Raw genomic sequence first — 26,943 nt, forward strand, 5'->3', positions numbered from 1 at the left:
TGTCTTTAGTCCTTTATTTCTTATTGATTAGTTTAGTCTTCTTTTTCATATCGATTACACTGATCTTCTGTTTCATATCGATTAGCTTGGAGTTCTTTTTCGTATTGATTATCTTTGCGTTAATTTATCTTACAGATTAATTTTGTCTTTTTATCAGTTAGTTTCGTTTCAATAATTTCAAGTAGCAAATAACAATTAAATTGGAAAGCGATAGTGAGCGGGGGAAGGCATATAGTAGGATTTTTTTTGTTTTCTTATAGATGGTTTATGTAATATTGTCTTGTAGTCAGACAAGATTCATTTGACAATAAGTGAAATTTGGAAATTGATCTAATGTTCAATAGAGAACGTATTTGTTACTTTATTAAGATGCATAATGTTTCTTTTTAATCAGTTATAGATTATCATCATCATCATCATCATCATCATCATCATCATCATCATCATCATCATCACGACGACCACCGCCACCACTTCAAAACAAATAGAATATAAAATAATTGAATAACAGTTTTAAGTAAGATTTAGGATGGGATTAGAATTAACAATGTTAGTTTCCATGCAAACAGATAGGCATAGCACTTAGCTTGGAATTACCTGCATCCGTTGATGGAATTACTCGAACAAAACCGGCTATCCTTATATTCTGGGAGATACTAAGATACGATCTAATTTAGAGAGGGTGGGGTGAAGACTTTAGCAAGGGGGTGTACTTTAGAATAAGCGGTTATATATATATATATATATATATATATATATATATATATATATATATATGTTTGTGTGTACATACATATATGTATATACATGTATGTATGTATGTGTGTATGCATGTATGTATGTATGTATGTACATACATATATGTATGTATATGCATATTTGTATATATAAAAACAATTCGGTTTCATGAGCCACATTAATAGAAAAACCAAGATATATAACTATTTTTATTGTCTAAGTGATGATGACGAAATGGCCCGTTAAAGAACTGAATTCTTTTTTTCAAATTGAATAAAGATAAGGTCACTGAGATCTATTACATATTATTTATATATACTCTGGAGTTGAAAATTAACGTCTATTGAGCTTAACTCTTGAAAGTGATAATAAATAGATTATATATATATATATGTGTGTGTGTGTGTGTGTGTGTGTGTGTGTGTGTGTGTGTGTGTGTGTGTGTGTGTGTGTGTGTGTGTGTGTGTATGGACCTTACTTCCTCTTAGACGGACTAAACTTTTGTTTGCTCTTTTTGAGAAGGTCAGTATTTCTCTCGAATTTTATTAATATCGATAGTAAATTTGATATTTACTAATATTGTATGTGAAAGATTTGTCGAAGAATAGATCGATTGTTGTAAATATTTACACTCCACCACTTATCAAGGCTAAAATGCTACTCAAGGATAAAGGTTAAACGAGTATTATATGGACGGTACAACAACGCTATGATATTTGGTAATGATGGTGGTGATTGGACAGAATTTTATGATTTAAGAAAGTGGCTAAACAAGAATTTGTTTACAATGGACTTGAAAATGGCCATGTTGTAATCAGCGGGAAAGCAACTCGCGAATTTCTATTCCACTGATTGACAGCTCTAGGAAAGAAACTTTACTCATGGAAGTTTGTTTGGTTTTAGTTAGGTAGAGAGATGGTGCCAATCATAGTTAAAATTAATATCATATACACTACTGTTTAAAACATTTTTATATATAACTAGCAGGCCGCCTGTCGTTGCCAATCGTAAAATACACTTCAATATTATATTTTAATTCATGTAGATTTCATATTTATTATTATAAAGTCAATTCTCTATTGATTATTATATTGTACCCAATATGTAGTAGTGATTTCAAAAGATAATAAAAAATAAAAATAAAAGTATGACTTGGGTGTAGGATGGTTAGATGCGAATTATTTTTATTTTTAATTTCGATTTTCTTATTTTATAGTTTATTAATTTAGTTTCTTGTTAGTTATTAAATACTGTTCGTATATTTGTCCGGTGTTGAATGAGATCCGGTTAAAATGAAAACATTTTTTTTTCCATTTGCCGAGCGGTCTTTTTAATTTCATCAGGCATATATATAGAATGGCGCCCAAAAGTTGTTGTTTGGCCATATTTTTCTCAAGCGCTTTCTATCGGTGCATCCAATTATCGTCAGGAGCAATTGTTGTTTCCGTTTCCTTTTCCTTTTCTTTGAAGCTTGGTGTATATATATATATGTATATATATATATATATATATATATATATATATATATATATATATATATAAATATTTTACAAAGAGCTAACAAACATAAAACAAACCCTAATAAACAATAACTTTCCCGATAAAATCGTCGATAAGCACATAAAACTCTAAATAAAGTTTTATGTGCTCCACAATGAAAGCAGAAACCGTAACCCTACCAAAAACGACACCATCAAAGTATACTATAAATACCAATTACACACTAACTACAAAACAGATGAAAAAATAATAACAAACCTAATTAAAAGATACACGAGACCCACCGACCAGAACAAAAAGAGCAAACTAATAATATATTATACTAAATTTAAAATGTCCAATTTAATAATTAAAAACAATAACAATACTAACACCACACTAAACCAAACTAATGTAGTGTATGAATTTATTTGCCCATTTGAAGAATGACTCCAAACCACCCTAAAAACTTATACAACGCATACATAGGCCACACCACAGCAACAATCTCCCGACGACTAAGCTATCATTTCGCTGACAATAGTGCCATAAAACAACACCTAACATCCTATGATAAAAACCTACAGTCGTCCGCCGTTAGAAATATCTTAACTAACAATACTAAAATTCGATACCTTAACAATTGCACACGACGACTAAAATTACTAGACGCCATACTTATAAAAAAAACTACAGCCATTTTTAAACCGGGTCTCATTTAACACCGGAACAAATATACTAACAGTATTTAATAACTAACACGAAACTAAATTAATAAACTATTAAATAAGAAAATCGGAATTAAAAATAAAAATAATTCGCCCCTAACCATCCTGCACCCAACTTTATAACCAATAAAAAAGAAACAAAAAACTATATATACTCCAAGCCTAAAAGGAAAAAAAAACAAAAAAAAAACAAAAACAAGAAAACGATAACAACAACAATCTCTCCTGATGATAATCGGATGCACCGATAGAAATCGCTTGAGAAGAATATGGCTGAACAACAACTTTTGGGCGCCATTTTATGCAACATGTCAGCTGAAATACAAAAGGCGAATGGAAAAGATATCCAGAAAAAACGGAAAAAAGAATAACTGTCGTGTTCAATCACACGTGTTTGAACACACACACACACACACACACACACACACACACACACACACACACACAATATATATATATATATATATATATATATATATATATATATATATATATATATATATATAAGATACGCATTGGATCCCTTTACCTCACTGCTAGCAAAAACTCTCATTTCGGAGTTTACCATACAATTTGGATATGAAGTTCAAACCAATATAGAATTTCACTTACTCTATGATTTAAATCTTTAAAAACTTTTAATTATGATTTTCTATGTTTATTGTATTGTGTGTGTGTGTGTGTGTGTGTGTGTGTGTGTGTGTGTGTGTGTGTGTGTGTGTGTGTGTGTGTGGTCACGAATAGGCTCCTATATGGATGACTATTTAAAAAAACTGATTACATATAATGATAGAAGATGTATCGAGACACAGGAATGGGTATGTTTGATCTGGCAGAACAGTGGTGCCTTAAAATTGTGGGGTCTGCGTACGCGCCTGGTCCACAAAGTATGGAAATAAAAAATTTAAAAATTAAAAAATAAAAACGTTTACAAGTGTTTTTGATATAGATGTACATAAGAATACTTTGATAAGTATGTTTTAACTTAAATAGGGATGGTATAATAAAATTGTGGGGTCTGCGTTCGCACCTGACCTCCACAGAATGGAAATAGGCACAAACTTTAATAAAGACCTTTTTTATCTGCGTAAATATACTTTGATAATTATGTTTCAGGTTGAAGAAATATGGTATAATAAAATTATGGGGTGTTCGTTCGCGCCTGATCTCCATAGAATGGAAATATGTCACAAAGTTTAACAAGTTTTTTTTTTTTAATATAGATCCACAGAATATTGCGATAAGTGTTTCAGTGTGAACAGGTATGGTATAATAAATTATGGGGTTTATCTATTTTAATTTTTATTTCATCATATTTTGCTTTGATTTTGATACCCCCAAATTCGAAGCTATCTCATTACAACCCTTCCTTTTCATAACCTATCATACTTTCATAAATCAGAGTCCATTTTCTGTAGGCTGTTTTTGAACCCAGTCAACGACGGATACTTTTGCTAGTATATATATATATATATATATATATATATATATATATATATATATATATATATATATATATATATATATGAGCGAGAGAGAGAGAGAGAGAGAGACAGACAGACAGACAGACAGATAGACAGACAGAGGGGACTAGTGACAGTGGTTCTAGCTAAACAAAATTTTGTTGTGAATGTTTTACAGGAGTTATATTGAGAGAAATAAATGTCTGGAAATACATAATATATTTCTGATTGTTTCTCCAGAAAATATTTTCTTCGTATTTTCGCTTTTACTCACATGAAGACAGCAAGAGAATCATATGACGAATTTACCGCAGTTTCTCGCCAATACATTTTCTTCGATTTTCTTTTTACTTATATATTAATAAAAATAAACAGTTCGGTAGAATACATACATATATTTTAATTTATATGAGGCATGTGTTGTTCATTATTTTTGGCTTATGTATATTAATAGAAATGTAAATTTCAAAAATATATATTTCTTTCAATTTCTCTCGGATATGTTGTATCCATTTTTCTATCTGTGTATATTAATATAAATCGAAATATCGGAAATATATATCTTTTTCAGTTTCTGTTGGATATCTGTTATCCATTTTTTATATATATTACCAGAAATGGAAACTCCCGAAATGAAACTCGGTGGGCTCATACCCTCTGAAGATTATTTTTTATAATTTTGGGGATGTCTATTCAGGAATTAAAAGAAAAGGTGCCATGACACATGAAGGTTCACTGCCCACCTTGCGCATCAGTGCATCTCCAAGCGAAATCGTCGATCACAACAGCTCATGTTTTCAAAACGCATTTCCATGCATAAGTCCAACACCTCAAATTAGTTCCTATTAATTTTCTTTCTTGGCAAAATGTTAAGACTTGTTGTGGCGTCTGTAACATATTTTCTAAGGTTGCTAAATTCATGTTGATGTCTTTAAATTATTTAAAACTTATTTCTTCCAATTTATTAACTGTCGTCTGCTGAGATTTTCATCGGCTAAATCAACAGCCCGTTTGTTACCTATTTTTTCGTTAGCTGAGCGTTTTCGTTTGATTAGTGCTCGCCATATTCCGCCGGTTTACGCCAGCTGCCAGGCTATACCAAGGTAATAATCAGACGAAGACATTCGCTAGAAAATTTAAAAAAGAAATGTATCATATATATCCGAACTCTGAATCAACAGCACTGAAGTGAAAAAAAAAAATGGAGAACATATATCCGTGAGAAACTACAAGAATTTTATATTTCTGGCTCGCTATTTTTCTTAGAAGATCTAAATAGAAAATATTGTAAACATATATTCGAGATATACAATAGGAAATGTATCATAAATTCCGGATTCTATATTTGTATTGATTTGACTTTCTAGTAGTTCCTATTTACTCGCCTCCCTACGAGATCTCTACTCTGTAGGGGTGGGATCTGGCTGCTTGTCGGGTTTGTCGAGAGTATTTACGTCAAGGGAGCACAAGTGGTTGTAGTTCATCGAAGCATTCACCATTAAAATACTTGTAGCACAGGCAGAGGGATGCAACATTTCGTCGATGGGACGTAGGTTGAAGCTTAGATGACAGTTCAGGATCTATCACCTTGGTGACTCTCTTTTGAACCCTGTCAAGGAGTGAGAGACTAGTATCAGATCCACCAGCCCAAATGTGACAACAGTATTCCATAAATACAGAATGGTGGCCTTATAGAGATACATGATACTTTCAGGCGTAAGTAGCTTTTCTAGCACGATAGAGAGAGCCTGCCTTCCTCGTAGTGGCCCTAGCAATGCTCTCAATGTGCCTGTTTCAACTTATGTCCCCTGTGAACGCTAGACCGAGGAGTTTGAAAGAAGTACTTTCAGGTAATGTATCTTTAGCTATAGCTATTGGTGGTTGGGAAGGTTTCTTGTAATTATTGAAGGAAACAAATAGAGTATCTGCCAATATTTGATATATTTCTTGTAATTTCTCTCCGAGTGTTATGATTAATAACACCTTGCCTGAAAGCTTATCATTCGAACTCCTAGGCTGAACATCCACAAGCAACATGAATTGGAACGAATACATTGACAACATTGCCAAAGCTGCTGCAAAGAAGGTGAACCCCCTCTACTGTACTATGTATGCCAAAGAGTACTATTGTATATCTCACTCTTAGAAAGGATAAAAGAAAGCAATCTCAAATCTAATAGGTCGCGCACTATCACAGAAAAATATATTCGCGTAAAGTATTTACCTTAAGATAATAACAGAAAAAAACAATGGACAAGATATATAAGATAGGAACTAGAGGTAATATATCATATTTAGTAATAAATTGAGATACAAATTTAATTCGTTCCATGACCGCCGACGTATCGTGAAAAAATTGTATCCCAAAATAATTATTCCCATTTGAATTAAAAGAAACAATTAATCCGTCACAAGAGTAAGAAATTTACCCAAAACATTTATACTCAAATTACACTCAACAATCATTAAAGAAAGATAAATACATCAGTAATCACACGGAAATTGATATATATAATATATGTTAATAAAAACAATAAAAAATAGAGTTGTATTCAACACTTAGATGATTGCCAGCGTACGGGATGAATGCAAGGAGGAAGGAGGGAGAGAAGCCAAACTACCACGCGCGCACACAATATAGATTCTACACAATTAAAAACGTTGAATGAACTTACTAAATGCTTAATATTTAAGTCTTAATGTAACAGAAAGGGCGAATAAAAATTAAAGAATAAAATTATAACGGACTTACCATAGAGACAGGGATGAACGGCTAACGAAGGCGAGCTAGGAGAAGTGGGAGACAGAGGGGAGGGCTGAGACAGCGTAGCCTAGCGTGCGATACACACACGTACGTGCGTGCGCACACACACACATACACACACGCACGCGCGCACACACACAAGCACATTCTTTTTTCTTGCTTTGCGTTTTATATTTTTTTCTTTTTTTGCTTTTACTTTTGCATTTTTTTCGTTTCTTAATTTTTTGGCGTCGCGCGATTTTCTAAAATCGTATTTCAAAAAAAACAAAAACAAAAAAAAAGCGGCGTATCTTAGGGAGTAAATATAGATACAATGTATCGTTATATTTCAAAATAATCGTACCGTAATGTATTCGTATCTCAAGGAACTACTGTACTCCCGAACTCTCTATTGGTTTATTAATTTCATTAAAGACAAAAAAATGGAAAACATATATGTGTGAAAAAACTACAATATATATATATATATATATATATATATATATATATATATATATATATATATATATATATATATATATATATATATATATCCGGATCCTCTATTTTATTTTAATATTACCAAAGACAAAAATAGCGAACATATGTCAGAAGGAAACTATAGGAAATGTATCATATATTTCCGGATCCTCAGTTTCTCATAATGATATTAAAGAAAAAAATCTGACAGGTGTTTCTATTTTTTCTTTTTAATTATATTCAGATGAATAGAAAGTTTGACAATATAGAATATGCTCCTTGTTCGTTAACTATATAGTAATGGAAAAGTGTTGAATATCCTACGTGGAGCAAATGTGTTTAAACGCAAGAAATAACTTTGTTACCTTTTTATTGTTACGTCGAACATCAGACAAAGTAGATGGTGCTGCCCAGGAACAATATGAGTAAAACTTCAGTATCATATCGGGTAACATACAGTAAAATCACGTTGACACACCGGTTCCAGCTGAATCGCCGAAGTTAAGCAACATTGAGCCTGGTCAGTATTAAATGGGTGACCATTTGAGACTTCCAGGTGCTGTATGTGCTCTCCGCATATCTTGGCATTGTTTCCAGTCGTCCTGAACTTGTCATTGCCTCTAGACTCAAATTTCATACAATTACACCTCCAGGGGATATCCTTTGTCTTTCGAAACTGAATGGAGGCATCGAAGTGGCATACATTAGTCAATCGAAAATGCTCAATCTCATGAATAGAGCAGGTATGTTTAATAACTGTATTGCCCAGAAAAAAAAACAGCATCACTTTGTTTTGCTATACTATTTTATACAAAGAAATCTACTAAGTATTGCTCAGGATGTATAATGCTAATAATATAGTATCATATTTGGTAATTAGTACATAGTAATCAAAAAGTGCTCAATATCCTAGATAGAGCAAGTGTGTATTATTGTCCGGGATTAAGAATTTCTTTGTTATTTTTTTATATTGTATACCAGACAAAGTACATGGTGTTGGCCGCAAGCAAAATAGACAATGAAACAGTATGATATATGGCAAGGAGTGTAAGTTAGTCAATCCAAAGTGTTCAATATCCTCGATAGATCAGGTATCTTTAAAGGCCGTAACTCGGGAAAACAATGTCACTGGGTTTTGTTATATTGTTTTATACGAGAAAATGTACTCTTAAGGTCACAAGAGTAATAGTACAATATCCTAGACTAGCGGGGGTACCCGGCGTTGCCCGAGTCTTTGTTTCCGGGACGGGGGGGGAGTTTTAAAAAATGTTATGGTAGGTAAGTAGGAAGGATCAAACCCGGAGTCATGAGTAAAAGTAGGAAAATAAAGTGTGAAAAAAAAGAAAAAAAAAATCTGCAACGTTAACAGTTCGGCCACCAAGAAAAGTCCATTCCAGTTGTTTAGGAAAAAAAAAAAAAAAAAGAAACCACTATGGTAGGTCGGCGCGAACGTGAAAATATAATGTGAATTGTCCAGCACCCTAACCACTACGCCACAGAGCACTGCAGCCTAGTTTAGTGATTTTAAATCACTTGACATGATAGAACTACGAAGCCAAACCGGTGTTCTCTTCTCAACTGTTCCTTGTGAACGATCTCCAAACGGTGTTAAGTGGTGGCAGGGGGAGGAGGAATTTTTAAGAGAGAAAATATTTTACCACTTCCATTGATCTTAACCGATTTTGGCCGTGACTTCTCAGCAGAAAAAGTATAGAAATCTAAGATTATCGAGGAATTTGAGAACTAATAAGCCTATAACAAACCTCAGATATTGTTCTGCCGTTTGTGCATAATGTATTTGCATGAAATATCTTGATTTTTAATCCTATTAAGGTCAAAATCCCACGGGAAAAAATAAGTTCATTTTATTTATATAGAAGATAGAGCAACTACGTTTTAGGGCCGCGTTACCCGGAAAAACAAACATCACTATGTTTCGTTATACTATTTTATGCGAGAAAATCTAAAATACTTTTGGCTGATATTTTGTTCACTCTAAGGAAGTCCACTCAAGAAGGTAAACAATCTATATATATATAAAAATGTAACTGTTGGTTCGTTCGGAGTTAATTGTCTAAAAAACCACTGGACGGATGGCTTCCACGTTTTGGTATAATATGTTTACTATATCCATGTGTGTTTTTATATATTTCTTTTTAATTATAACATTATACTTAATTTTTCTATGATAAATAGGTGTTTTTCTTTGTACGGATAGGCCATTTTTTTTTAGGGACAATTATTTATTACCGCTTCCTGTCACGTGACCAGTGTTTCCAATTTAGCGGTTTTCCTCCTAGATCTGGAGATTTCGTTTGCAATTTAGCGGGGAATTCTAGAAAATCTGCAGATATTTCCCACCCACACACCCGCAATTTTAGATTAAAAAATAAAGAAAAGCGCTCGAAAATACTTTAAAACATAAAATAAACTCATTCATGTAAGTAAAAAAAGTAGCATTTATTGCCTTTGGTAACAATTATTTATTGATTATTTGTTTTGGTTTTTACCTTTTTTCGGCTAACCATTCTTAAATCTCGCTATAAAATCGATTTTTCCAAGTGCATTGTAGGTGGGGGGCATTCCAACCTCCGAAGTTTAGTTTAAAATACGAAATAAGCAACCCTGCTTTATTTAGAAGTATTTAGTCGAAAATTGTAAAAAGCAAGAAACAACAGCAAAAAAAAACTTATACCAATACAGTAGAATTTAATTATCTACCAACCTAAATACGTTTAACATGCTAAATCAAAGTTTTTTTGTTTTTTATTTTTCTAATTTCAAAATATGTTGCACCATTATTGTGATGTTTAATTTGCAGTATATTTCAATTTAACTTTTATTATAAAAAGCTTGAGTTTATGATTTGTTTCCTGAAAAAAAAATACCCTCTCTGAAAAAAACAGGCAAAACTAGCTGATAAAATATGTAAGCCTTCTGGGGAGCTAACCGCTTCAATATAATTCCAGAAACGTATAGTGAGAAACACACGGAACATTTTATATATTGAATATACTATATTTATAATTTTTTATGGTAGGAAGTTAAAATATGGAGTTGGGGGGGGGGCGAATTAGCGATTTTTGAAAATTTCAGACGATAAAAGATTAAAAAAAAAAGAAGTTTTCTGGACATTTCTTTCTCCTGATCTCGCGTGTTTTTTTTTTTTTTAATCTCAGTTGCCAACATTGCATCACTAAAAAAATACTGCAGGCTTAATGTAAACAGAATGTGTTTACAATATCGGTAAATTTTCAATGGGTTTAATCACATGATTATTGATAATGTAACCATGTGATTGAAATTTAATTTTAATTAACCACACGTGGTCGCTTTCCTATCAAATATTCATCGAAAAATGGAAGGTACACACAAAATGAATGCCGACGCTCAAAGTGTATACACATTTTGACTCCTCCCTTTACTTAAAAATTCACCAAAAATCAGGAAATTAACCAATTTTAATGAAAATCGCAGTATTTTTCAAATAATGATCGCAAAATATAATGAACTCATTATTTTTACTTAACTCTTGGTGAAAATGTTTTATTTTGTTTAAACAAAAAATACCTTTACTAAAGTTATGGTTTTCAGTAGTAAATAAAAAACGCAAGAATTTATTTTTGCTTTTTTTATATAAATAAAGCATCGTAATTTGTAACAATAAAAATAATTTTTACAGTAACATTACGAAAAAAGCCCCTAAAGTCCATATTAATGAATTCGATATAACTCGAAGAAAAATGAATTCTCGCATACTATTCAGGAAATTAAAGAATCAATTAGATTCCTATTTCAGTCACCTAAATTATTTAGGGTGAAATGAGTTTAGGAATTTATAGCCAAACCTAAATATATACATATATTTTTTTTTGCTTAAAAAAATAGCATTAATACAGTAAGTTAGGTAAAATTTGCATAGAATGCTCTGCTTTACGGTTGTTGTAAAAATGGAACGGAAATTTGAATTTCGTTCCCTTTTAAATTCGGTACATTTTTACATTACGTCCAACTCATCGTTCACATTCGACACGTCAACTTTTATAGCTTTTCGGGTATTCTGGCAAGGTTAGGGGTGTCTATTCTGAAAGCCGTTCTTAACATGGATAGATTGGTAGGTTTGTCAGAAATTTCATGAAAGATAGTGAATAATTCCACCCCGTTTTTCCAAGCTTATAACTCCTCGAAAAATGTAACTCAAGCCCTAATTTTTTTTTCCAATTAAAGGAGCAAGGGCCAAGGTTTCATTTTAAAAAAACAGAAAAAAAAAAAAACAACATGTTTTTAAAAAAAAAAAAAAAGGTTTTAACTTCGGACTTTACAGGTAAATTTCTAAAAAACACTACTTTTTTTGTTTTAAATTTGAATATATTATTTATTGACCTTTTCTCTTCAATTTGTGATATATGACACTTTGGTGAATAAATTATTTACTTTTTAATAGACATTTCAAAATGGGAGGCGTGAATTATTCTACCCCTGTCTTTCCAAGCTTATAACTCCTCGAAAAATGTAATTCAAGCCCTAATTTTTTCAATTAAAGGAGCAAGGGCCAAGGTTTCATAAGAAAAAAAAAGAAAAAAACAAACAACGTGGTTTAAAAAAAAAGGTTTTAAACTTCAAACTTTACAGGTAAATTTCTAAAAAACACTACTTTTTTGTTTTAAATTTGAATATATTACTTATTGATCTTTTCTCTCCAATTTGTGATATATAAAACTTTAGTGTGTAAATTAATTATTTACTTTTTAATAGACACTTGAAAATGGGGGGGGGCGTGAATTAAAAAAAAACGTTTGTCTAAAATATTATATTCGGTTTATTGGAAAGAGCATAAAATTTCACATTGACCCTGAAAATATCGTAGAATCAATAGAAAAATTTTGATAGATTTTTAAAGTTTAAAAATTGAAAAATATTGAGTTCGTAAAATTCATTACTGTTTTAAAAAATAAAAAAAAAATTTAAAACAACTTTAATAGTTTATTTTGGAAGAATAATCCATAAAGAAAATAAACAACCCACTTTTAAAAGAGAAATTACGAGATTTTTATATTTTATCCGCAGTTTCGAGATAGGGGTGTAAAAAATTCCTACAAAAATTCTGATACATCTACTAGATTGGAGTGTTTATTCGTTGTAAACGTACCCGACAACCTATATATGTCGACATTTCCAATGTGAATGGTAAGCTGGACTTATGTAAAAAATATAACAAAAAGATATACCAAACTGACTTTTTCGTTTAAAAATGGAATTATTTCCCTTTCGTTATTAACTTCTTTTTTTTTTTCTTTTTTTTTTAAATATTTTGTGTTTTATATACATAAAGTACAATTGTTGAATGTTACTGTTTTGATTATATTCGTTTGGCGGGGGGCACAATTAAAAAATTAAGAAAGATTAAAACGAAGCGAAATTTAAGTTTCCGTTCCATTTTTACAACAACCGTAAAACAGCGCATACTCAGCAAGTTTTATCGTAATTTATAAGCATAACATTGAAACACTAAATCAACATTTTATTTATTTATTTTTTTGCATAATTAATGATGGAAGTATTTTTCTGTTTATTTTCTTAACATCTGTTAAAAAACAATAAATAATTTGTACATTCTCTTGAAAAAAAGAATCAAACTTTTCTCTACTTTCACATGTGTTCCATTTTAACAAACTGAGCCACAGCAACGCGTGGCCGGGTACAGCTAGTATTCTATAAATGAAGAAATAAAATGCAAACAAAAACAAAAAGGCGAGTTCATTCTGAAGATACGATAAGATCAGTGCGTTTATCAATGAAAATGTTATTGTAAACGTAATGTTATGTTCTCACCTGTGTGTGTGTGAACCACTATACACACATACACATGATACACTATACACTATATCGTCTTCGTATACGCAGGTTTCTTGCTTGCCTGTGAGTAACGTTTTTATTAACTAATCAATAAAGGAAAATTAAAAGGACTTTATACACACATGTGCGAGTGTTTATACTGATTACACTGTTATGCAGTCGAACTAACCAGGATGTTTCTGCTTAATATATAATATAAATCTCCCCTGTCTGTTTAAATGTATGTATGTATGTATGTATGTTTGTATGTCTGCCTAAAACTTTCGACAGAGGCGACGGATTTTCACGAGATCAGTATCGTTTTGAAGCTCGACATCTCGGACGACAAATATCGAAAAATTTGCTAAAAACATTCATTCTTTTACCCTCAACTGGGCACTTTTTTACAGGAAGGAGTCGCTTTTATCGCCAATATTTTTGAAAGTCATCCCTTCTTTTCGATTGACTAGCCTTAATTTAAACATTCGTCACTTCCATTTTGGCGATAGAAGCAACAGCAAAGATGTCATGTTTTTCTTATTTATTTTTTTCATGCTCTTTTCCTCCTTCACAGTACGGGTTCGAGCCCGCCTACCTCCTTACTACCACTTTCTTTCTTTTTATTTGCTTAACACACACCTCCAAACACCCGGGCAACGCCGGGTACCTCCGCTAGTATTAAATAGAACCAAAGCTTTGTCACTGGTCGTCTCAAATATAAAACAAAGCCGTTAGCACCAAAAGGGGATTCGGCCAATAGTCATTACAGCTATCAACAGGTAATTTCATATAAGAATTCTCTCATTTCTTTTAGCCACATGGCATACGAGGAAATCTACGCGGCATTGCTTGCAGGTCATAAGTTTAATAGTACACTATCATATCTGGTTAGTCGTATATAGTAATAGAAGAGTGCTCAATATTCGAAGTAGAGCAAATAAGAAGTAAAAGTTAAAAGGTCGCATTGCTCAAGAAAACCAACATGAATATGTTTTATACTATTTTATCCAAGAAAATCTACTAGGCTTTGCCTACGATAGAAAGTGATATGTAGACATCAAAAAGTGCTCAATATCCTAAGAATAACAGATGTCTTCAAAAGCAACTTCATTTTTTTCTATTTGCTTTATGTGACCTAGGTTTTACTAAATTAATTAAAGCAAGTCAGTGGACAACGTTTCATCTACTGGTACCCGGCGTCGTCTAGTTGTAAGATATGCTTGAATATAACATTTTAATTTATGCAGATTTCGTATTTATTATTATAGAGTCAATTGTCTATTGATTAATATATTGTACCTGGTATATAGTAGTGCTTTCAAAAGTAAAACAAGTGAAGCATGCATGGCCCCGTGAGTACACAGTGAACGAGGCATAAAAAATGACTAAGTTCAGCATTTGCTCCCACCTCCCTATTTAGCCCCAAAAGTCCCTAGGAGATGTCAAATCTTGGTGAAAATGAACAAATGGTGCAGTTTTAGGCCTTAACGTATGTCAATTTGAGTTCTGCACAATGCAAGAAAAGAAACGACTAAGTCCATCACCCCCCTCACCCATTTAGTCCCAAAAGTCCCCAAAGCCTTAACATATTTAATTTTGAGTTCAGCACCATGCAAAACTGCTAAATAGACATACACAGAAAAGTTTGGACAAATATGGTAAAATAGTCCCAAAAATGGAGTGTTTTTATTAGCCCTAAAAAAGCCCCTGGGGCACACCCAAGAGTTATCGTGAAGTATAGACAAACAAAATTATATAGAAATCAGTTAGTTACAACTTTTCAGAAAGTTTTATAAAAATCCAAGACATCAATTTTTTTTTAATAAGCACAAAAGTGTCAATTTTAGCCATATTAACCCGAAAGGTACCCCTAGGGAGGCAGCCAGTGTTTTCCCGGAAAATCTGTTGTTGCTTTTTTACTCATATCATGTTTAATGTTTGTGCAAAATTTCAAAAAATTCCAAGGTGTAGTTATTGAGAAAAGTGCGGGCAGACGAACAGACAAACGGACGAACAGACAAGGGTAAATTTACAGGTCCACCCTCCTTTTGTCGAGAGACCAAAAAAAAAAATAAATAGAAAAGAAAATTACGACTTGAGTGCAATTAGCTAGAATCGAAATCAAAACATTCAGCTCTCCAAAGGTATTCACTACCATTTAAACTAAGTTCATATGCATATAAAAACGTTTAGAATTAACATAGTTAAACATATAAATGTATATTTTCGTGTGCGTAGTTAACTTACGCCTACTAAGTTCCAATTTTTAAATTTTGACCCCCCTTAAACGCTGGGTAGCCCTTCTAGTTATTATTATATAATATAGTCATTCATAATACTATCTTTCCGTTCATACATTCTTTTCATTTTCTTATCTCTGTTCATTAATTCTCCTCTATCCAATTAATGTTTGATTGCATTGATGTGCCTCGAAATGATTACTAGTGTGCCACGTATGATTATAGGTGGAAGTTACACGTTGTGGTTACTGCCAAGACTGCTGCAAAGAAAGTGGGTTCCCTCTACCATGCTAGAAAATTACTCACACCTGAGACCCTCTTGTACTTCTACAAAGCCACAACTCACCCATGCATGGAATATTTTTGCTACATGTTGGCTGATGCATTTGTCTCTCTATCTTAGACAGTGGACAAAAAGAGTCTCCAATCTAATAGGTCCTGCACTGTCAGATAAGCTCCAATCTCTGTCCCATCGCCACAATATTGCATTCCTAGGCCTGTTTTACAAGTATTTAAATAGAATATGCTCTGATGAACTCATAATACTTGCACTCCCACTCGACATACATATCCCTGACAAACTCATTTAGCAACAAATTCCAACTCCTTCATCATAGAGGTCATTAGATGCCGGAAAGCCTTCTACTCTAATAGTGTCCTCCCTCGAACTGTTAGACTGTGGAATCCCTTCCCTGTTACCAGCTTCCCTGACTGTACAGCCATGCGAAAGTTTAAATGTAATGTGAAGCATATTCTTATTCTCTTCCTCTAAACATTGTCTCCAATAATACTCCCTTACGTCTAATTAGCAATATGCCTTGTTTGGAGTGAACATTACCAAAAAAAAAAAAAAAATGAGTGTAAGGTGATTGGTGAGATAACACTCTAATTACCAGTAGTGGTGTAAATGGGATAGGATTTGATTATTTAAGAGGACGGCTCAACAAGAAATTGTTTACATTAGACTTGAAAACGAGCAGGTTGAAGTCAGCTGGAAAGAAGCCCTGCAGTATAGAGTTCAACAGGCAGGCAGTGAATTGATTGGCATAACAATATATTAGATTCACATGACAGCATAATAATTTATTAGCATAGCAATATAATAATATATTAGTATAACAGTATAATGATCTATTAACATAACAGTATAAAAATAGATTAGCATAGCAATATAATAAGAGATTTACATAAAATTATAAGAGATTAACATAACAGTATACTAATAGATTTACATGACAGTATAATAATAGATTGGCATGATAGTATAAAAATAAATTTACATAACAGTATAATAATAGATTTATATAACAATATAAAAATAAATTTACATAACAGTATAATAATAAATTTATATAACAGTATAATAATAGATTTACATGACAGTATAATAATAAATTTACATAACAGTATAAAAATAGATTTACATAACAGTATAATAATAGATTGGCATGATAGTATAAAAATAAATTTACATAACAGTATAATAATAGATTTATATAACAATATAAAAATAAATTTACATAACAGTATAATAATAAATTTATATAACAGTATAATAATAAATTTACATGACAGTATAATAATAAATTTATATAACAGTATAATAATAGATTTACATGACAGTATAATAATAGATTGGTATGACAGTATAAAAATAAATTTACATAACAGTATAATAATAGATTTTCATAACAGTATAAAAATAAATTTACATAACAGTATAATAATAAATTTACATAACAGTATAATAATAGATTTACATAACAGTATAATAATAGAATGGTATGACAGTATAAAAATAAATTTACATAACAGTATAAAAATAAATTTACATAACAGTATAATAATAAATTTACATAACAGTATAAAAATAAATTTACATAACAGTATAATAATAGATTTACATAACAGTATAAAAATAAATTTACATAACAGTATAAAAATAAATTTACATAACAGTATAATAATAGATTTACATAACAGTATAAAAATAAATTTACATAACAGTATAAAAATAAATTTACATAACAGTATAATAATAGATTTACATAACAGTATAAAAATAGATTTACATAACAGTATAAAAATAGATTTACATAACAGTATAAAAATAAATTTACATAACAGTATAATAATAGATTTACATAACAGTATAAAAATAAATTTACATAACAGTATAATAATAGATTTACATAACAGTATAAAAATAGATTTACATAACAGTATAAAAATAGATTTACATAACAGTATAAAAATAAATTTACATAACAGTATAATAATAAATTTACATAACAGTATAAAAATAAATTTACATAACAGTATAATAATAGATTTACATAACAGTATAAAAATAAATTTACATAACAGTATAAAAATAAATTTACATAACAGTATAAAAATAAATTTACATAACAGTATAATAATAGATTTACATAACAGTATAAAAATAGATTTACATAACAGTATAAAAATAGATTGAATATAGATCTACCATTCCATATTTATCATCATTGCATTCGTAAACTCATGTTAAATATATTTGTTAAGTGTTTTTTTGTATTTATTTTATTTATTTTTCTTACTTCCAGAAACACCTTTATGGCTGCTACTGCATATAGCACCTGTCCGAAATGAAAAAGAAGAGGTGGTATTATTGCTCTGTACATTTAAAGATATAACTGCTCTAAAGCAACCTCTGGAGGAAGATGGAAATAAAGGTAAGCACATCAGCAACACTTTTTTGTTGTCATTGTTGTTGCAATATTATTATTATCATCATATCGTTGTCAATAATAACAACAACAACAACAACAACAACAACAACAAGTTCATTTTTTTTCACAAAAATTAGAACGATAAACTTTATTAGGTTGGTACAAAAATAATGTCTTTTGACATGAATTTGAACACCAAAAACGACATTATTTTTGCACCAACCTTATATACAAGTTTACAGGGAGAGGTAGGCTCCGAAATGGTGTATATTCTCTCCTGACGACCTGAAATTATCTCTGTACAGGAATGAATCAGTCCACAAAGAATAAAAAACAATAGACTTTATTATATACAAGTCTACAGAGAAAAAGGTAGGCTCCGAAATGGTGTGTATTCTCTCCTGATTACCTAACATTATCTGAAAATTGGAATCAAATACCCCACAAGTTAAAAGATCTGAGAAACCTGATTATATACATGTCTGCAAGGTTCGCTGTTTCTTCCAAACAACAATATCTTCTGTTGGTCGCTCGCCTCATTGCGAGTTTCTGCAACTGTTCCAATAGCAAATATTATTCTTTTATATCGTTGTCGTCATCAATTTTATATCGTTGTCGTCATCAACGAAGTTCATTAATAAAATGTCCTTTTTCAAAAACAATATGCAAATTTCTGGAAGTTTCGTCAGATTTCGTGCTGGGTTTTGCAAACCAAAATTATGGCTCATGTCATTTCCTCAAAATAGTGGTAATAAAGAGACGCCAGTAAAGCCAACTAAATTCGCAATTGTATCTGGCGTGGCGCATCATTTACAGATCAGGGCTATTGAGGAAGTCTCACATCGTGGAACCTATCGCCCCCTTGGCGATCAATTGGAACACAAATTCATTGAGAAGATCGCTTGCAAACCTCTGCTACATGCCCAGGGTTTATCGCCGATTTCATTACTGATGAAGACGCAAAACTGTTGATCACAAATTATGTATTTTGAAATATCAGAAAAAAAAAAACGTTATATACGGCCAACTCTAAGAGTACCAAAGCACACTGTTTATTCTCAAAATATCAAAAATAAAACCTTTTTCAGCTCTAACGTAACTCATACAGGATGTAGTGCAAAAACAACAAAAAAAGGGGTAAAACTTAGCGGGATAAATCGCAATACTACTGGGTGGTCGCTAGAAAAGCGGGAAATTTGAGCGTGTAAACTTTATTTTGTAAAAATTTTATTGCGTTTGATTTATTTGCTTCTTCAATCTTGACTCTCAAAATTATGGATGGAGACAGACTTTTAAAGGCATAGGATTATTCTTTTCAAAAATTAAAATCTGATTTGAGGACAGACTAGATATTTTATCTAGTTGTGTTATCATTTTTTTAACGATTACAAAGCATCAGTTTGATAATATTGTAACAAACTTGAAACGAAAATGTCTTGAAGCAGTTGTTACTTGTTAAAAAGTAACAAATTTAAAAAAAAAGGAAAAAAAACAATTCCTCGCTTTTGAAAAATATATTACCATCTGACAAATTTCCCGTTTTTCTCGTGACCACCCTGTATAAGTTAAAATCTAAACAGTAACAAAAAATAGCAACAAAAGAAATAGCAACAAAAAAAATGCCCATCAGCGATTAAAGCATTTAATTAAAGTTGCATTTTCGAATTTTGAGATTTAAATCTTAAAACTATTTGGAAATAAAACGATGCTGTTAAAAATAAGCAAAGAGTGGGGTATCTGCTTGCTATAAATGAAAATATTAATAACTAGCGGCACTCACCCAGATTTCATCAGATGGAGATAAAATCTATTATGTATTTTATTTTAATTGAAATTATTCATTGACTTATATACAGGGGTCATAGAAGGCCATAACAATGCAAGAAGTGGAAATATGTTGGTGTTGAGGATAACAAACTCGAAATGATTTTTTTTTTTTTTTTTTCTAAATCTTGATTCAATTTCAACTTCTACACCGTGATTTAATGTTTATACTACCAGATTCCATAATATATTTCGAGGTAACACCTCTTTATCAAATTATATTTTTTTTAAACTTAATCCTCATCCCATTAATTTTTAAATTAAGGAGTCAAATCACTCCGTTGAATCATAGATTGTAAAGGGATTTTAAGTATTTTAAATGTGCTTTTTACATAAAAGTAAACTGATATCCAATTGAAGATAGATATATAATACCCGATTTTTCCAGGGTGTGATATGTAACAGTAACTTATGTGGGACATGTTAGGTTGTTAATGGCATACTCTGATTCGTAATGGAGAGAAAGGGTTTAGTTTTATTTTTTTCAGTGAGGCAGGAGATTTGTCATCCATTTTCCTATTTAAGTTAATAATATAATTGGATTACATTGGGAATTCTGTGTATGCAATGGATGAAAATATTATTGCTAATCTTTCAAATAGCGAGGATAAACTACGTATTGGTTGGAAAGAGAGAGCTATAAAACAGTTTATATCCAATAAATCAAATTAAAATCTTTCGTCTCCTCCTCCTCCTCCTCCTCCTCCTCCTCCTTCTTCTTCTTCTTCTTCTTCTTCTTCTTCTTATTATTATTATTATTATTATTATTATTATGTTCATTAACTTCATAGAGTTGTGATGTTTTACACGTTATTTTTGCATTCAAGAGTGGGATTTTACACCCAAACTAGTGAGCAAAGAGTCAGTTAGATCGAAAGCACTTGGCATAGAATGTTTGCTGACTTCTGGAGTACGGTGATGTTATACCTGATTCCCAAGAAGTCCAACTGCTTCTCAAGATCATCTGGAATTGAATCATGCGCATCTATAATGTTTAGCAATCTCCACCCTCAGTTTATCATTATTTTGCCTGCTAAGTTGTCGGTTGTGCAAGCCACATCAATAATTTGGCCTTCATTGGTCTTTTTGTTCAAAACTACAATATCCGGTTTCCATGTGAGTTATCTCTCGGTTAGACTGAACCGTGAAATCCCAGAGAATCTTAACGTCCTCATGTTCCATTACCGCTTCTGGGTGATGTTGGAACCACCTGTGCGTCGCTTTTGACATAAAGTACAATGCAGACTTGCATTTTGTCATCGCAACGTTTGTACTTTTTTTGAGTACTAGAACATGCACTAACAATGTGTGACACTATTTCAGGAGTTGTCTATTATTATTATTATTATTATTATTATTATTATTATTATTATTATTAATAATAATAATAATAATAATGTTGGATAATGAACAAGTCTTGAAATGAATATATAAAGTCAGTTCTACGTTTTTTCCCATCCATGTGTATAGTTATCTTTATTAATTAGGTTTCACCACCAACACGAGTTCGAATATGCGCTGTTTATCAAATAAATGATAAGTTCTTGTCTATAAAAACAAACTTTATTTTGACAAGTGATGCGTATGGTTGTGTAGATGAGAGAGATAGAGGTGGGGGACGTGGCGGCGACAGCCCGATGCATAGCGAGCAGCAATTGACCTTGATAACTCTCTGTTCTCTTTGACTGACTCCAAACCACATGTTTTTATTATGATTGCATCAATTGTCCCTTATTTCAGCATTTGACATCTTTCTACGTCACAGGTCACAATCTAAGCTAGTTTCTTCCACTTGCTGTTTTTGGGGAGAAAACTAAGCACAGTCTGTTATTTTTGTTGCTTCAATTCTCAAACCTGTCCATTCTGGCATCGCCCGATCTCATTCTTCTTCTTCTTCTTCTTCTTCTTCTTCTTCTTCTTCTTCTTCTTCATTTTCAACAATAACAACAACAACAATATGGAGAATAGAAGGTGGAGCTTGTATTTACTTTCGGCAGCTTTGTAACTCTTGCTCCACTTATTTTGTCCCTTATTCCTCACAGTACATGAGTAATGTTTCTGACAAAGGGGAAGAATTGCTGTGTTTTTAGGGTAGAATCTATCCGTATAACATTTATTGTTGACTTTTTCTTAATCTTGAAGAGTTTTTAGGCTCTTTACATAGTGGCTCTATGCCTTGTCTGGCCATAATATAATCACTAAAAGTCATTGTATAGTATAAGGCAGATGTTCCTAACCACCGTGCCGTGGCACATTGATTGCTAGTATGCCACGAATAGATTATAAGGGGAAGTTACAAGATATGGTGCAACTTTACCATTTATCTTTGAAAAATATGCATTTCAGATAAAAACATTATTACGTACTTATGTGTATTGCTGAAATTAGTATAAATTACAAAGATTATGAAAAATGGTCCAGTAGAAAAATAATTATAAGTAAAAACAGAATTTTTCAAAGTTGCAATTTTTCACTGTTAATCAATCTTTTAGAAGATTGAAATCTGTGTGTGCGGGGGGGGGGTTGTGGTGGTGGTGATAACAGCATACTACCATTTAAGTTGCTTTACACAGAATCTGATGACACTATCTTTCAGGTCAGCCATCTTGCTTTTCATCGATATACTGCTTGCATTTTTCTGAAAATCAGCTCTAGTGTATCTTCTACTGGACCATTTTTCATAATGTTTTTGGAATTTATACTAATTTCGATATGACACATAACTATGTAATAATGTTTGCACCTGAAATACTTTTGTAGCAGACAAAAATTGCAACAAACATAAGCAGGAGCGAATTCTCATGACTGGAGATTTTAAAATACACTTCCTTCCTGGCTTGTCCAATCAGAAGCCAGTTCCCAGTCACGTGACTGAGTATATAAAACGTTAAGCCAGCAACACATTCTCTTTCTTTTCGGCTTTTGCTGACAGTACACCCTTCTGTTTGAGAACAACTTTGCCCGAGCCCTTTGGCCCCGGGCTAGCATGAATACAAATAAGCCAACATAGCATGCTCCACACACGAGCTCATCCTTCAGTACGGTCTCTAATCTTTCGTGGTACACGCTTCTACCACTAACTTCCAGAAGACAAATGATCTATCATGGCTACGAACCATAACTTCAACATGTATCCGCTGAACACTGTTTCTTCCAACAGGTCTGTATAATCATCAACATCTCAATACGGAAACTCTTTCAACAACCAACCCGTTTCCTTATTCGTACAAACGAAGACAACCAATAAAGTTGATTTTAAATGTTAGAATAAGATTTTTCATGTCTCGTTTTCATTTTTACAAGATTCTAGGACGCACTGCGGAGTTAGGGTTAGGGTTATGTGATTAACAACCATGGAGTCACTAACTTGTAAGAGTGTGAGTGTCGGCGTTAAGCAATTCATAATCAGGATTTATCAATTTTTAGGACCGATGTTGCAGGTGCAGAAATCTCTTGAAGTCGAATAGGAAGGTATCCATAGAACCGATAAAGGTAAATTGGACGGGATTGCCGATTAATAGCAAGGTGTCACCGGATCACATCCTCACATACATAAAATAATTTTAAAAAATCTAATCAGGAAAACAACGACACTTGACAAAGAACTCGAATTCACTGCACTAACGTGAAATAAGCAACATTTATTTACGCGTCAAGAATATTAGTTTAAATTGTTCCAACATAAAGTTGCTTTTGAATGTTGCTCGTAGAATGAGATTTCTCGTCTTCTTTATACTACACCTTTATTCAAAAATACACGATTGAGTCAGACGACACACTATCGTAAGGTTGCTCCGAAATTGTTATAGGTGGAAAACGAGTTGCTTGTATTAATAAATACTAGCTCACACATTATTAATTCACTGCACTAACGTGAAATAAGCAACATTTATTTACGCGTCAAGAATATTAGTTTAAATTGTTCCAACATAAAGTTGCTTTTGAATATTACGTATGTTATAGCAATGCTTAAATATCAAAGAATAAGAAATGTATAAGAAATCGTTTGTTTAAATTGGTAGACATTTTGAAATTTCCCTAATAACAAACATTGATAAGCACTGTAAAATATTCACATATATCCAATTTTTTTTGTGATAGTTTTGCCGCGGAAAATTAAAAAAAAAAATCAATTGTGTGCCGCCATGTTGTGAATCACTTCTATAAAGACTCAATAAACGTTAATTTCACCTGAAAACGTTTCGCTCAGCCCCATTGGCACTTCTGCATAAATGGGAGGCAATAGGCAATGTTCAAAGGAAACTTACACTATCCTCTTTTCTACAAGATAGTGGAAGTTTCCTTTAAACATTGTGATAAATTAAAAATAACACAAACGTGTGTCACTATTCTAACTAAAATTGTATGTTCGAACTGCAATAATATATATATATATATATATATATATATATATATATATATATATATATATATATATATATATATATATATATGAAAAAGAAAAAGACGGAAACGGTCCGCATGCAGTGGACATAATGGAACTAGTAAAAGTCAATTTAAAGTTTAATGGACCATTAAATGTCAATCTTGTTTCAAAATGTCCCGATCTATAGCGTCGACACGCTCTCATCGAACGGGAGTGTTTTTACATGTAAATACGCAGTTCTAAATAACCAGTTGCAACAACCAAGACAACCAACTGCCATTGTCTATAGCATCGAAATAGAAGAGACGAAGCAATAGGTGAATTTGTCTGGTTTCAGTAAACGTTTTTAAACCCGTTTTACAACCGGTAATTTCGATGCCTCTATTCAGTCTCGAAAGACTTGTGAAGCAAGGGTTGCGCAATCGCTAACCATACTTCTCCTGAATCGGCTCTGTTTGAGTCCAGTGGCAAGGAGAAGTCCAAGACGACTGTAAACAATGCCGAGATAAGCGGAGAGCACATACAGTCCCAATTTAGTAATGACCAGGTTCAACGTTGCTTAACTTCGGTGATCCAACGTATTTATGCCGTACACTCGATAATTTATGAAGTTTGAAAAAAGAAAATGTGTAGTTAAATGCAATGTGTCATGGTCTGGAGTTTTGATACAGAATTTATATAGTGCAAAAGAATTATTTATTAGAATGTTAAAAAAAGAAATTATATATCTTTATATTACGAGGTGACTCCAATAATTTTCCAGACCTTTTTCGTAGGGGCACTTTTATTGATAGTACACACATGAAACTCTAGTCCCCTTTGAAGTAATCTCCTCCGGCTGCAATGCACTTGTTGCACTGTTCCAACAACTTCTGGAAGGCCGTCACGGTCTCTTTCATCTCCCCAACTGTCACATAACAACAGCCTCTAAGGTTTTCCTTGAGATTATGAAATAACCAAAAGTCACAGGGAGCAAGGTGTGGACTAGAGAGAGGGTGAGGAACTGACTTGATGCCCATCTGTTAAATAGTTTGTGACAAGGATGGAGAATCCTTCGGACAAACTTTGCATACATCTTTCGCATCTTCAGTTTCTCATGAATAATTGTGTGTACAGTTCCCACACTGACATCAAATTGTGCACTTATTGTCTCTATAGACACATGACAGTCCTTATCCATGATTTTTTTCATTTGCCCAATCAATATCTGGTGTTCTTACTTCCTTATTCCTTCCACACCTCTCATCATCCTTCACAGATTCCCTGCCTTCCTTGAATCTCTTATGCCACTCTAAAACTGATGCTCGAGCCATGCAAGATGGTCCAAAAGCAGTCTGAATCATTCGATATGTTTTTTTTTCCAAGTTTAAAACAGAATTTCATTGCATATCGTTCTTTTAAAAGTGTCCTTGCATATCGTTCTTTTAAAAGTGTCCTCACGTCTAGATTGCCTTTTTGAAATTCACCAGCTGTGACAATCTGACTTTAGTAGAGTGTATTCCAATTCTTGCTGTAGCTGTTCATTTGAACCTGAAATCATATACATTGGTCAATCATCTCATAAGATGTATAGAATAACATACTGAATTTTTGAGAGTCTATGACAATTTTAAATGCCTGTACATAGTCTGAAAACTTATTGAAGGCACCCGCATATTTCTGAGCATTTGTGCTATTGATTGCAGAGGTTGCTTCTTGTTCGAAAATGTCATTCTGTTATTTTATTTTTTAGTTTTTTTATGGGAATCGTTTCAAACATGGCATGAAGCCACTTGATGTAAAGAGCTAACAAGAACAAAAGATGATTATTACAAAGACAGGAGATGCTTTAGTCTTGAAAAGACCAAGGCTGTAGGTAGAAGGAAAACTGTGAGCAGGAAGAGAGTTCCACAACCTTGCAGTTCTTGGAAAGCATCTACTGGAATAGGAAGCTGTATTACAATGAGAGCTTAAAACAATAAGTTGATGAAGACCACTAGACCAATGAGTCAAATGAGCTGGAACAAAGGAAGCGGGGAATAGATGAGACAATTATGAGGAACACATGCTATAATAGTATTTGTAGAAAAGACTGAGACTAGCAGCATCATGTCTGAGAGAGGGAGGTTGCAGTGAAGAAGGAAGGGTGGGATCAATCAAATTACAGATACGTTTCAGCGATTTATGAAGACGTAACAGAAATATCAACATCAACAATAGCATAATCGGAAGAATTCAACGGAGGAGAAGAGGAAATAGAACATGATTCGGAAAAAGAAGTGAGAAAAAGATGAAGTAAGGATGGTTGATGAAGGTCATTATTAGGAAAACAT

At 32.4% G+C, this 26,943-nt stretch overlaps 1 protein-coding gene across 1 annotated transcript in view; it reads left to right on the forward strand.

The window, feature by feature from the left end:
* LOC145268400 (voltage-gated delayed rectifier potassium channel KCNH1-like) overlaps nt 1-26,943 on the forward strand; it is a 186,086-nt gene that overhangs the window by 27,759 nt on the left and 131,384 nt on the right. Inside the window, exon 3 of the mRNA XM_080123962.1 lies at nt 18,295-18,423. Within this exon, the coding sequence (XP_079980088.1) occupies nt 18,295-18,423 (129 nt within the window). The remainder of the gene's footprint in view (nt 1-18,294; nt 18,424-26,943) is intronic.

This window comes from Euprymna scolopes, chromosome 43 (assembly GCF_053919585.1).
Source record: "Euprymna scolopes isolate OS-2025 chromosome 43, ASM5391958v1, whole genome shotgun sequence".
Classification (NCBI taxonomy): domain Eukaryota; kingdom Metazoa; phylum Mollusca; class Cephalopoda; order Sepiida; family Sepiolidae; genus Euprymna; species Euprymna scolopes.